The sequence below is a fragment of the Triturus cristatus genome, chromosome 1_1 (genome assembly GCF_964204655.1).
Source record: "Triturus cristatus chromosome 1_1, aTriCri1.1, whole genome shotgun sequence".
Classification (NCBI taxonomy): domain Eukaryota; kingdom Metazoa; phylum Chordata; class Amphibia; order Caudata; family Salamandridae; genus Triturus; species Triturus cristatus.
In genome coordinates, this window is record NC_140579.1 from 136770556 (window position 1) to 136785366 (window position 14811).

General features: G+C 47.5%; 1 protein-coding gene across 1 annotated transcript in view; it reads right to left on the reverse strand.

Annotated features, from left to right (window-relative positions):
- Positions 1 to 10747, reverse strand: part of LOC146869817 (mamu class II histocompatibility antigen, DR alpha chain-like) — a 58893-nt gene extending 48146 nt beyond the window's left edge. Inside the window, exon 1 of the mRNA XM_085618881.1 lies at positions 10524 to 10747. Within this exon, the coding sequence (XP_085475007.1) occupies positions 10524 to 10617 (94 nt within the window). The 5' untranslated portion in view covers positions 10618 to 10747. The remainder of the gene's footprint in view (positions 1 to 10523) is intronic.
- Positions 10748 to 14811: the final 4064 nt, after the last annotated feature.

Consider the following 14811-nt stretch of genomic DNA (forward strand, 5'->3'; position numbering starts at 1 on the left):
TCAAGGAGAGGAGGGTGTGGATGGATGAGTGAGCGAATAAGTAAGATCTGACACCACCCTCACTTATGGGATATTCCATGTCAGCAGCTTGAAAGTCCTGATGCTGTCACTCAGAGACATGCTGTCACTGCTGAAAAATCTGCTCTAATATCCTGCAGATTTTTTACAGTCACTTCCTGTAGGTCTATTTACTGTGATCCTCTTACATGAATGACTAAAGACAATATGAGTGGCCAGAATCACACAGAACGTTAGCACGGAGCTGGGACCTCCTCCCTTAAAACTCGGGTCCTGAGTACATTTCTGTTTGCCTTGAGTAGCGCTGTGTAGAGTGGCGTTGCGTGTAGTGGTCTGCGGTGTGGAGTGCAGGGGCAAGGCGTTGCGTGGAGTGACGTGGTGTTGAGTGGCGCTGTGTAGAGTGGCGTTGTATGGAGTGGCATGCGGAGTGCAGTTGTGTGGAGTGCAGGGGCGTCGCATGGAGTGGGGTTGCATGAAGTGGCATTGCACGGAGTACACTGGTGACACGTGGTGTGGCATTGCGTGCAACAGAGTGGCGCTGCACAGAGTGGTTTGCATGGAGTGCAGTGGCATTGAGAGGAGTGGGGTTGTGTGGAGCGGAGTGGCGTTGCACAGAGTGGTATTACCTTGAGTGTCGCTGCTTGGAGTGAAGTGCACTTGTGTGAAGTACAGTTGCGTAGAGTGAATCAGGTCTGCGTGGAGTAGCGCTGCGTAAAATGGAGCGGTGTTGCATAGAGCAGGGTGACGTTGTGTAGAGCAGGGTGGTGTGACGTTGTCTGGAGTGATATTGTACTGAGTGGCGTTGCTTGGAGTGTCACTGCGTGGAGTGTCGTTTCATACAGTGTCACTGTGTAGAGTGGCGCTGCGAAGAGTGGCGCTGCCATAAGTGCCAGTGCTTGAAGTGGCGCTGCATGGAGTGGCGCTGTGTAGAGTGGCATTGCGTGGAGTGGCGTGCAGTTGTGTGGAGTGCAGCAGAGTGAAGTGTCGCTGCATAGAGTGGTGCTTCGTGGAGCGGAGTGGCGTTGCGTGGAGTGGTGTTGTGTGAAGCCGCGTTGCGTGGAGTGGCGCTGCGAGGAGTTGTGTTACCCTGATGTCACTGCTTGGAGTGGCATTGCATAGAGTGGAGTGGATTAGGTAGGGTGAAGTGCAGTTGTATGGAGTACAGCTGCATAGAGTGAATTGGCATTATGTGGAGTTGCGTAAAATGTAGTGGTGTTGCATGGAGCGTTTGGCATCGCGGTGTATGGAGTGTTATTGCTTGGAGTGGCATTGCCTTGAGTGTTATTGCTTGGAGTGGCGTTGCTCGGAGTGTTGTTGCTTGGAGTGGCGTTGCTCGGAGTGGCGTTGCTCGGAGTGGCGTTGCTCGGAGTGGCGCTGCGTGGAGTGGCGCTGCGTGGAGTGGCGCTGCGTGGAGTGGCGCTGTGTAGAGTGGCGCTGTGTAGAGTGGTGCTTCATAGAGTGTCGCTACGTAGAGTGTCGCTGCGTAAAGTGGTGCTGCATAGAGTGGCGCTGCCGTGAGTGCCAGTGCTTGGAGTAGCATTGCGTGGAGAGGTGCGGTGTAGAGTGGAATTGTGTGGAGTGGTGTGCGGTGTGCAGTTGCTTGGAGTGCAGCGGAGTGGAGTGGCGCTGCGTAGGGTGGTCCTGCATGGAGACAAGTTGCTTGGAGTAGCTTTGCGTGGCGTTGTGTGGAGTGGCGTTGCGTGGAGTGGTGTTGCCCTGAGTGTCACTGCTTGGAGTGGCATTGCATAGAGTGGAGTGGGTTGGCTAGGGTGAAGTGCAGTTGTATGGAGTACAGTTGCATAGAGTGAATTTGCACTGCGTGAAGTTGCGTAAAATGGAGTGGCGTTGCATACAGTGGGTGGCGTGGCGGTGTATGGTGTGGCATTGTACTGAGTGGCATTGCCTTGAGTGTTATTGCTTGGAGCAGCGTTGCGTGGAGTGGCGTTACATGGAGCGGAGTGGTGCTGCGTAGAGTGGTATTACTTGGAATGGGGTGCGGCGTGCAGTTGTGTGGAGTGCAGCGGTGTGGAGTGGCGTGGAGTGGCATGGCGTTATGTGGAGTGGTGTGGAGTGGCGTGGGGTTATGTGGAGTGGGGTTATGTGCAGTGGAGTGGGATTATGTGGAGTGGCGTGGAGTGGCATGGCGTTATGTGGAGTGGCGTGGCGTTATGTGGAGTGGAGTTATGTGGAGTAGAGTGGCATTGAGTAGAGTGGCATTGAGTAGAGTGGCATTGAGTAGAGCGGCATTGAGTGGAGCGGAATGGTGTGTGAAGTGGTGCTGTGTAGAGTGGTGTTGCCTTGAGTGGCGCTGTGTAGAGTGTCATTGCCTTGAGTGTCATTGCTTGGATTGGCGTTGCGTAGAGCTGAGTGGTACTGCATGGATTGGTGCTGCGTGGTACTGCATGGATTGGAGCTGCGTGGAGCAGAGTGGTACTGCATGGATTGGAGCTGCGTGGAGCAGAGTGGTACTGCATGGATTGGAGCTGCGTGGAGCAGAGTGGTACTGCATGGATTGGAGCTGCGTGGAGCAGAGTGGTACTGCATGGATTGGAGCTGCGTGGAGCAGAGTGGCGTTACATGGGTGGTGTTACATGGAGTGGCGCTGTGTACAGTGACATTGCCTTGAGTGGTGCTGTTTGGAGTGGCGCTGTGTAGAGTGGCATTGCCTTCAGTGTCATTGCTTGGAGTGGCGTTGCGTAGAGCGTAGTGGTACTGCATGGAGTGGAGTTGCATGGAGCGCAGTGGCGCTGCATGGAGTGGCAATGCGTGGAGCAGAGTGGCGCTGTCTAGAATGACATTGCCTTGAGTGGCGTTGCATAGGGTGGAGTGTGAGGGCCGTCTGGTGGATTGGGAGAGGGAAAGAGGCTAGATAGAGGAGAGAGAATGAGTGAAGAGACATCCATTACAAACATTGGCCAGGGCATGCATCACAGAGCTGAACACAAGGACAAGAGAAATGGGGAAAGAAAGGGTTAACCGCCTGTAGATGTCGCACCCACTGCCAAAGAAAACAGAGGGGGGGAGGGCTGGTGCTGGGCGATACACAGTGCAGGTCTCTCTGACATGAGAAACCCACAGCTGTGTGCGTGCTTAGAGGGTGGGGGAGGGCTCCAAGCACAAGGAGGGAGGGGGAAAGCTACAAACAGGAAGACAGAAGGGATTATCAATGAGTTTGTGAAGCAGAGAAAGGGAAAGGAAAAGAGTGCGCGCAAGAACAAACATAAAACATATATGAAAAACAGAGTACTGCCACAGTAACAAGGGCAGTCTCTTGAGAGGGTCCAAAACAGCAAAAGGCAGGACCAATTTACCATATCCACCAAACAAAAGCAGGCATTGCAGAAGAGCAGTAGCAGAAGCCAATAGGAAAGATGGGAGGTTCTTCACCCACACACACCAGATACACCATGCCTCACAGGGCAGCGCATGCGCACTGCGCTAGGCTCGACCTAAAAATGACGAAATAATGAAGTCATACTTTTACAAAATGTGCCACATTATGCCGCAAAATTTGCGTTTTCTTGCCGCATAATTTACTCAAACCTGCCGCATAACTTGGCCCTCTCCTGTCGCATAATTCCAGTGGTCCTGGTTCCAAGCTGCCCGTTTCCACAACAGAGTAACTTAATGAGTAGTTACTAGTTCACTTCTGCCACTGGGTTACAGGCCTCAGCTCCAATCAGTGATTTTGTTTTGCTCTCTCTTCTCAACATTCTGAGGCAACTTCTCAGTCCCGTTACCAGCTCCACGTTGGTAGTGTAGCTCACAGGACAGTTTTGGGTCAGACAGTGAACTCGACTGAGTGGTTTAGTCCAATTCCACAGCTCACACAGCGCCTACCTCGGATCCTTTAGGGCAGCGTTCTCATGCAACCGGCCCCCTGGCAACTAACTGATACTCCATTCTCGACCTATGCCTTCAACGTCGTTTTCTATACACTTCCTCTCCTGTCACATTTCTTGATGTATTACCCCCAAGCTATGTGCCCTATCCTTCTAGTACTTCGACTCGCCGCCGCTACCCTAGTAGCGCCCGCCTTCCTCTTTCCCCCATCATCCTCGCCCTTCCCATTTTTCAACTTTTTCAACCAATCGAGTTAAGACTGGAGTTAGCTGTTTCAGGATCATCTATCTCGCTAACTTGTCCAAAACTTCAGCAAAACGGTTCAAACATAACACCCTTTAACAGTTTCCTGACTCCCTCTTCGTTGACCAATTCCATAGTGGTCGCTATGGGAGGCTTAAAACTGACCTAATTTTCTTCACTCACGACATCCCTTCCTGGACCACTATCTTCAACAGCTCCTTCAACCTTACCTCCTCCTCCTCCTCTATCCCACACGGGCAACAGTTAACAATCTCCCCCTCTACTTGTTTTAATGGCCCACTCACTATTTCACTCTATAACAATGGTACTGTCTTGATTCAGGCTAAAGACACTTGTCTCTCTCTTTTCGACCACCACTTTCCTTCCCTACTTCCCACTCCTGGGACTGTGATCTCCCTTGATTCTTCAACTAACTCCTCCCTTCACTCCCTATCTCCTCCTCTAACCCTCCTAAACTCCAATAGGCTGCTTTCCCAGGAGGCACAGGCCTCCGCCCTAGCCGACCCTTTGCCCTTCCTCGCTCCTGCTTCCCCATCTCCCATTCGTCCCCCTTCCAAATGGGACGCTACCCTCAACACATCAGCCGTACCTATGGCCAACACTCTCCTTTTCCCCTCAGCACCATCCTGGAATTCAAAAGTTACCTCCTCCCCCTCAACCCAGCCTACCACCCCCTTATTTAATCCATCTTTCCAACAGCCTGATCTCCCAGTTAACTCTGTGTACTTTCCCCTTTATTCCCTCCCTTTTCTTCTACCCTATGCGCTCTCCCCCTCTCCTTGTATCCTGAATTCTGCACAAACCCCTTTCTTCTCTCTTCATCCTCCCATCTCGCCAGTAATGCTGCTCAACCCTCTATCCCCTCATGGCAATCTCTTCCTATTCCCTCCCCCGGTCCTTGTAGAACCTTGCTCTCTCTTCAACTGCCCTCTAGGTCAATCCTCCGCACTCTGCTTGTTGCCAGTCCCCATACACTCACCTCTCCTAGCCCATGGGACTTTTATTTTATAGTATTCTCGAATACCTGTTATAAATTCTTCATGCTAATGATCATGGTCCCTATTTTTCAGTATGTTTGATTCTCTTGGACCAACTGATTCGAAATAAAGTTATTGTATGGTGACTTGATGATCTTCAAGGCTGCAAAAAATATATAGTGTGTTTCAAATGACTTGTATTTACTATTTTATCATCTATATTTATTCATAATTCCATACGAGCGTAGTAATTAGTCTCTACTATAGTGGAGTTACAGAACGCATGATCATTAGCATGAAGAACTTATAACAGGTATTCGAGAATACTATAAAATAAAAGAGCTTAGTACCTAATAACAGTGGTAGTCATTAATATATATTTATTTAAATTTGTACCTCACAGTAATTGTATTTTATTCTCGTGGATCAATATCACGCTATCCACAGATTAATGGTCTTTTTTGAATGACACACAAATGGACAAAGATTAATAGTGAGTAGCTCACACGTCCCAATTTATTAAATAAAAGGAACTTGTATAAATAGTAGAATTATCTGAAAATTTTCTTGTCTTAATCTCCCTACAGTATTGGATATTAATAAGTGATGCCGAAACGCGACTGAAAGAACAGTTATATCCGCATAACCTTTCTTGTAATATTAAGTAAGCAGTGTATATTGAATCTTCATCTTTTATTCGAAAAGTACACTGGAAATGTAAAACTAGCACTAATCCTTATTTTAAGTTCACATTACTCTATTTGAGTTTTTGGGAGTCTTGGAAAACTTTTGGTTCTTTAATTTCTTTCACATCTCTTGCAGATCACCTTGCTTTCACTTTATCTCGCATACCTTTAAATTAGTCACCCTTGCTATTACTTCTTATTGTCACATGGTCAAGGTGATGGTCAATCAAACCCATGTAACATCAAAAAAACTGGAGTGCAACTTCTGAAAATACATTTTTAGTTCTTCGTGTGGCGCTTTCCTGACGAAGACGCAGTTTGCGTCGAAACGCGCGTTGAAGATATTTCATTTTTTCTGCCACAGCTTAGTTGTTGTTGTATTAGTAACAGGTTTTAGTCTGTTGAAATATAATTGTTTCAATTCACTGAATGAAGGTATAAATATGAGAACATGATATGTAAGAGTATTTTTGTGTAATGTATTGTGTTTTTTTTAACATATTGTAATAAAATTGCAGTTTATAATTCTTTCAAACACTTTCTCATTGTTTTTTTTATATATTGGTTGTTACACTCAGTTTTATATTGTCTGCATTAGAAAAGCATACAGATCAATAGATCTGTGACAAATATAATAAATTGCCTAGGGATATACAATACCCTTAGTTACAAGACTTCTAACACCATCCCCCTTCCCCTCTCTAATTAAGTCTACTCTGTGCACTATTCCGACCATCTCCTCTACCCGAACTAAACATCAGCCTTATTCTACCCTGGCACCCTCATACAGGAACATTATCCCTATTACCCCTAAAAGCCCTAACGCACCCTACACCAAAACAGTCCTGTCAGAGTTGCACTGTTTGCTCCACAACTGCAGATCTGCAACTAAACACACGCTGGAAATTTCAGACACCATCAATCTTCACAATCTTTACATTCTTTTCCTCACTGAGACCTGGTTCAACGACACCTCTCATACTATTTTTGATCTTCTGCTACCCACCGACAATTCCATCTTTAGAAATGACAGAACAGATAAAGCTGGGGGGAGGTGTTGCAATCATCTTCAGAAACTCCCTACAATTCAAGGTTTTTCCCAACAGCTCCTTCTGTACATTCGAATGCCTTTCTCTGGAGCTTTAAGTGCAACACTGCTCCCCTTTCAGATTTCATGCCATTCATCACCCGCCTGGTGACTGCTTCTCCTTCTTGGGAGGAATTCACCGACCTTGCCAGCGACCAATACTCTCAAAGTGACAGACAGATTTTTCTGGGACATTTTAATCTCTACTGGGGCTCCTTGGAAGACTCAAATGCCAATAGGCTTGCCACTTTTCTCTCTGTAAATGATCTTATCCAATACTGAACCAACACATTCTACGGGCTCTATTCTGGACCTTGTTATATCTAAAGCAGGCATGCTAACTATTGCTGACCCTATTCAAGTAGACTGGTCCGACCACTGCTTCATCCCCTTTTCTCTTCACCTATCCTACTCTATAACTCTTGGCCAGACTAAAAGGACTACTACCTGGTTCCGTAACACCAAAAATATTGACCTTGAAATTCTATGCGATTCTGCTATGATATCACTTCCGATGTTAGACCCTAATTCGGATGTCAACGATCTTACCTCCCAATGCCATGCCAGTCTTGCAGTCGAAATTGATAATGTTGCTCCAGTTTAAAGAAAAAAGAAAAGGCCTATTCCTTCTGCACCATGGTTCAATAAATCCCTCTATGAAGAAAGGAAGAACCTGAGATTCATGGAGAAACAATGTAGACAATCTCCATCCACCACTTATCTCTCTATTCTACGTTCAGCACGATCAAAATACCACAAACACATCTTTCATGAACAAGCGTCACACTTCAGAACCCTCCTCCGCTCAGCCAAAAAACTATTTGACCTCATCAAAAATACAAACTTCTCTCCCTTAACCATCAAGCCTGACGATCCTCCAAAGAAAGCAGCCGAATTCGCTATATTCTTTGATGAAAAAGTGAAATCACTGGTGGATCAGGTCATTCACCCTACCCCCCTAGAGGAACGCAAATCCTTAGTCATTTGACAGAACTTTGACGCCATCTCTGAAGATGCCCTCCTCAAATGCATTCTCGAAACAAAACCCTCTAACCATTCTTTCGAACCCATCCCTAGTGACATCGCCATTAACTTCTACACCCACACTCTCTCCTATTGGACCAGTCTGGTTAACCTCTTTCTCAGCCAAGGCTCCCTTCCTGCTGCCCTTAAAACAGGTCAGTTTACCCCACTTCTTAAAAATCCCTCCGCTGATGCGAATGACCTCAATAACTTCCGCACCATCACCAACCTCCCTTTTCTTGCGAAAATCACAGAAAGATATGTAGCGAAACAACTCTTCCAACATATCAAGGATAACAACCTTCTCGACAAATTCAAATCTGGTTTCATGCAAGACTGCAGCACTGAAACAGCCCTGCTGCAAATGATCGACGATGCCCTGCATGCACTTGACTCAGGGGAGTCTTGTCTTCTGATTCTTCTAGACCTTTCTGCAGCTTTTGATACTGTTAATCACAACACTCTCCTAAACACTTTAAAACAGAGAATGACCTTGGAAGGCACAGTGCTTAAATGGTTTGCTTCATTGCTCTCTGATAGAACTCAAGTTATTAAAATAGCAAGCAGCCTTTCGTCTCCATTAGCGGTAGGTCAAAGTGTCCCTCAAGGCTCTATCCTTGCACGCACTTTGTTCAATTTCTATTTGGAACCATTGGGAAATCTCCTAAGTAAATCTGGGATCCTCTACCACCTCTATGCGGATGACACCCAAATCTACCTTAAGGTGTCTTTCGCACACGATATCTCAATCCTCAACTCTACTCTCAACTCTATCCAAAACTGGATGTCAGCTCATTCTGAATCCTTCCAAAACTGAATTCCTCCTTATCTCTACCTCACTATCTCCTCCTCCTGCTCAATCTTAGATGGAGAAGCTGAATTTACTTAACAACAAACCTTTCGTTGTCAACAGCGCTAAATCCCTCTGTGTCATACTAAACAAAAGGCTCAATCTACTCTCCCACATCAATTTCATTGCAAAGAATGCACATTACCAACTGCGCCTTCTCTGTGGGATTCGACGTTTCTTTCCGGAGCAAGACCTAAAAACCTTGGTCCAATCTCTGGTTCTCTCTAGACTGGACTATTTCAATTATCTCCTTGCTGGCCTCCCCAAATCTCATCCTTTCCACTCTCAAATCCATCCTCCATTCAGCGGCTCGCTTTGTTTTTGGGGTCAAAAGAAGTGACCACATCACACCCATACTGTTTTCTCTTCGATGGCTTCCCATGGAAGCAAGGTCAATCTACAAGACTGCCTGTATCACCCACAAAGCCTTGCACACTTCCTCCCCTCGATACCTGGCAAATAAACTTAAAATCTCTGGAGGCTCTAGACCTTCGGGTAATGCTGAAAACGTGCTGCTTGAGCCCCCACCTTCAAAAGGGAAAGATCGATGGCTCAAAATCTGGAACTCGCTTCCTCCATTTCTCCGTACCACCACCTCTACTCTGACTTTCAAAACAGACCTCAAATCTCTTCTCTTCCAAAGACACTTCCAGAATTAATACATCCCTTTTCATGACCCTCAAGGAAGTTCTGACAATGTTGTAAATATGTCATCTATGCCTGTACGATCTTCATACTACTGTGTTTTTGTTTTTTGTGTGACTGCCACCCATTCTTTTATTTTACTTTTTAAACTATCCCGTTTGTATCTGTAACGTGCAAGTATGTAAATCTCCTCATGTAACGTGCTATTGTGAAGCGCTCTGACACATTTGGGTAAAGTCCACGCTATATAAAAATGCATTAAATAAATAAATAAAATACTATAGTGCCATATATTTTGGAGAGGGTAGAAGCCAGTGCCTTGAGGTTCCGAGTCTTTTACACTAACAGTTCTAATTGCTCTTTCTTGTTGCCCCGCCCCCACATTCGCAGATCTCACCCCACTGCACTGATCGTAGTTCCCATTCTTTTTTGCACTTCAAACTCTAAAGTTAAGATTTACAATGAGGAGCTGATGTGAGCAGGAACTGGTGGGCATAGACTCTGTATTTGTCAATCAACTTGGTTTCTTTATACTTAGGAATGTTAAAATAAACACCGTTTTTTTGCAGTTTAATATATAGCGCGAACTCGACTCGAAGGTATTGGTGCCCTTTACGTGAGCACCAGTTACTTTACACAGGGTCACATCCTTGTGTTTTTAGGCACAGGTTGATTAAGTGATGTGCCTAGAATCACAGGATGTTTAGCCGACGCCGAGAGTCGCACCTTGTTTCTCAGTTCTAAAATGGGCAGCCCCGGCCGTTATGCCACATTCTCCCCCAGTGAGTGTCGTTAGACGTGTTTTTTTATATAAGAAATACAAATTAGATTTTTCAGTGACATTGCAGTATGTTTTCTCTGAATAAATGAATTTGTGTAGATGATCGGAAATTTCGACTGCCTTTAGTCAGCCTACGGTACAGAAGGTGCAGAGGGGGGAGAGCTCACGATTGGAGTGAGAGAGGTGGAGGAGACGAAGGTTGAGACACAGGGCGAGGTCTTTGTTGAAGTAACATCACTGCCTTACAGAGCGTTTATTAACCGTTTCTCCAGGAGGCCAGCAGGTTGATTTAAACACCTATATCTGGGAACCTGTCTCCGGGCTGACACTTCACAGCACTCACACTCACCTTGGACGGCAGCCGTGTCTCGTAGGATCAGCACAGACAGCGTGCTCACCAGTGCCACCCACAGTGGGGGGGGCAGAGCTCCCCTGGTCTTCATTTCAGCAGGGCAGGGTCCCCCTCCTCAGCACTCACTAACAGTCCGATCCCCCGCTGCAGCCCTCTGACGGTACACTGCCCGCAAACTGTCCTGCGTCTGGCGAGCCCAAGGGGGAGGAGATCGCACCCTGTGATCTTGCACCAATGAGAGCCGGCGCACCTGGTGACTCAAAGGTTGCTGGGCAGAGCATCTACCAGTGGGACTCTGTAAGACATAGAGGGCGGGTGCTCTGCCTCTTCATCTCCAACGAACTGGAGGACCTGTGAGAGACTTCAGACCGTGAAAATTATTATTTTTAAAAATGGGTACATGTAGTGTACTAAAAAGCACACTTTTCTCATATATTTGCTAAGAAGCCGTGGGCTTGAAGAGCACTCTTTCACATTCAAGTCCTCTCAAGGTGTGCTAAGCCAATGAGACCTGATGCTCTCGAGCAGTTCAGCCCATTGTTTTCGGAATGGGCTATGGAGGCCCCTTATGTAAAAAATCACCTCCATTATGCCAGGGTCAGCATTTTGACAGGGATGCCCCTCATATACCATGGGTGCCCCCTCATGCAAAAAATTACCTACGATAGACCTGTGTATAGGAAGCTGGCTCTTTATATGATATGCCAAAATGAGATGGTAGGAAGCAGGCTCAGAATATACTATACCAAAGTAAGGTATAGTGTACACCGAGTCCAGGGGTTCCCCAGTGGTATAGCTGAGGCTAAATTAGGTAAGTACTAACAGCTCTCTTTGTGGTAGTGTGGGTGAGCAGTTAGGCTTATCCAGAGGGTGTGTTAAGCATTTATTGTATTCACTCAATCAAGGACTGATACACACACACTCAGGGGCAGAATCCAGACCAATGAGGGAAGTATAAAAAAGATATACTTCTGTTTTATTTTAGAACCAAGCAGGACTTGGCACAGGTGAGTAAAATATTCTTTCAAATGCAAGGCTGGACACAGAAATGCAATTGCAGTGAAAACTGGAGTTCTTACAGGTGTGTAATAGCTTTAAAAACAGTTCAGAGTACTCTGAGTTTAACTATGATTACATTTAGATTACTTTTTAGTTACATTTACTTCTTGGGGTGGTATGCCTAGATACCATACTATAGGCCCCACAACACAAGCTGAGTACGACTTTTCTTAGTGCAAAACACAGTTACTTTCTCTCCATACAAAACCACAGTTCAACACAGAACATTTTAGGAACAAAAACTCTTAACATTAGTTCCCATAGGAAAAAGAAGGTTATCGGTTTGCAGGTAAGTAAACAACCTGAAAGAAGAGTTTTTTGGGGTTAGAACCAAAGTTCCCCAAGGTCCAGGTAGGTACTCAAATTGCACCACCAGCAGCAATTGGGTAGCTGGGTGCAGAGTGCATGGGCCCAATGTTAGACAATGGGGTTAAGGGGGCCTTCGGTCAGAGGATGCTTATGAGCAGGCCACTCGACTGTGGGAGCAAAGCTCCTGTGGATAGGATCAGCACTGCAGGGGCCAACAATCTGCATAGGAGCTGCACCACCAGCAGCACATGGGCGGCCGGGTACAGAAAGCCAAGGAGATGTCGGAAGCCCTGTGGATTCCAATAGAGATCCTCAGTTTGGCAAGGAAGCTGCAGGCTCAGGGAGAGAGACTTTCTAGAGGCGACCAGTGGCTGGAGAGGTAATCTGGGGTCTTGGGGGATGCCTGGACACCATAAGTTGGGCCCCCCTAGTCCATAGGGTGTCGGGTGCAGGGGTTTCTTTTGTTGCTGGATCTTCTTACCGGCTCTGGTCGCAGTCGGGGGGAACCTTCAGGTTGAGGCTGCAGGCGTTGTCTTGCAGCTTGAGAGAGGTCGGGGATTACCAGATCCCAAGTCAGGATCGCTGTGGAGACCCCCTCTTGGTGTTGGGCCACTCAAACTCAGGCTGTGGGTGTCGGGTGCAAAGTGGCGCAGGACCACGGATCCCCCTGGACTTGGGTTCTGTGTTACAGTCTTTGGCCTTGAGCAAATCCGCTGCTCACGGGATACAGAGTCTGTAAGATGGATGCAGGGCAGGTCCTCCAGACTCTGGGGGCTGCTGGATACACCGGGTTTCTTGCTGTAGGCAGGTCGAAGTCGTGACAGGGCGGTAGGGCTGGGCCCAAGTCAGTTGGTGTGCAGGTTGGGACCAATGGGTCCCTTTCTTGGGGTGAGTACACCCCCAATTATGTCACCCTACAGTGGGAGTGGGGCATGAGCCTCTCCCTGATTGGCTGAGTCCCCCATCCTCAAGATAGCAGGGACTGAGACGTGTGCTTCACGTCTCCTCCCCCACCAAAGGGGTGGGGTTGGCTAAACTGGGCACACCTCGCTTCCTCACTTGGTTTTCCTGCCGGTTCTCCCACCTGAAGTGGGGGTCACAACCAGCCTGTTGCTGGGGGCAGCAAAAGGCAGGGACGGCGTACAAAGGCAGCAGGCCTTTGAAGCTTCCCTTTTCTTGGACCCAACCTATCCTGGTGGAGGAGGCATGACACCTCTGCCCAGGATGGCCTTTGTTTCTAGACCCAGAGAGTGGAGGCCCTCTACCCAGGGGTCCAGGAACCCCGTCTGGTGGTGGCAAATGGCGAGCAGCCATTCAGGAACCACACCTGGTCTGGTCGTTTTTTAGGGGGCATCTCTCAGATGCCCTCTGAGTGAGTTTTACATTATACCCGACACTGGCATCAGTGTGGATTTATTGTGCTGAGAGGTTTGCTACCAAACTTCCCAGTTTTCAGTATAGCCATTCTAGAGCTATGAAGTTCGCAGTGACCAACTCCCAGACCATATACTCTTTTTGGCTTTACTGCACTTACAATGTCTAAGAATGGACTTAGACACTGTAGAGGTACAGTGCTCATGCAATTGTACCCTCACCTGTGGTATAGTGCACCCTCCTAGAGGGGTGACTAACCTAGGCCTCAGGTAGTGGGTTGCAGAAATGGCACACAGGGATGTGTGCCATGTCGACTCTTCACTTTTCCCTGCTCCAAAACACGCAGCCTGCAATGGCAGTGTGTGGATGTTAAGGTGCAGGGCCTCTAAGGGTGGCACAATCGGTCTGCAGCCCTTAGAGGTCTTCCCTGGTCACAGTGCCCTTGGTACCCAGGGTACCTTTTACAAGGGGCTTACCTGTGGCCTGAGATGCCAATTGGGAGTACAAAGGTACAGCTTTGGGAAAGAACACAGGCCCTGGGAACCTGATGGGCAGGGACCCAGGGCATGTCAAGTCAAAGTGCATCATGTGTCAAGCAAAAAGTGGAGGTTAGCCTTGCAATAAGGGGCACTTCCCTACACAACCCCCCACCCCCAAACGAAAGAGGATGAGACTAATCTTTCCCTAGAGAGTCCTCATGTCTAAGTGGAAAAATCTGGAAAGTCCATCTGCATTGGCATGGGCAGTCCCAGGTCTATGTTCCACTGTGAAGTCCATTCCCTGTAGGGAGATGGACCACCTCAGCAGTTTTTGATTTTCCCCTTTCATCTGCATTAGCCATCTGAGAGGTCTGTGGTCAGTTTGAACTAGGAAGTGAGTACCAAACAGCTATGGCCTCCCACTCAATGGCACTCCAACACTGCTCCCTGGGGAGTAGCCTTCTGCTTATAAAAGCAACAGGTTGGTCTTGTCCATCATCATTGGTCCAGGATAGGACCGCTCCTATCCCTAGCTCAGATGCATCTGTCTGCACAATGAACGGCTTGGAGTAATCTGGAGCATTGAGAATAGCTGCTGAGCACATTGCCTCTTTTAGGGTGTCAAAAGCCTTTTGGCAACCAACTGTCCAGTTCACTTTCTTGGGCATCTTGTTGGAGGTAAGTTCTGTGAGGGGTGTCACAATGGAGCCATACCCCTTCACAAGCCTCCTGTAATACCCAGTCAAACAAAGGAATGCCCTAACTTGAGTGTGGTGGTTGGAAATTCCCAATGCAGAGTTGCTTGTATTTTGGGTTGGAGTGGTTGAACTTGGCCTCCACCTACAAGGTGGCCCAAGTACACAACTGTGCCCTGCCATACCTGGCATTTGGTTGCCTTGATAGCTAGGCCTGCAGCTTGCAGGGCCTGTAAAACCTCCCCCAGGTGGACCAGGTGATCCTGCCAGGAAGAGCTAAATAAAGCAATATCATCAAGATAAGCTGCACATTAGCCTTCCAACCCAACAAGTACTTGATTCACCAACATTTGGAAGGTGGCGGGGCAT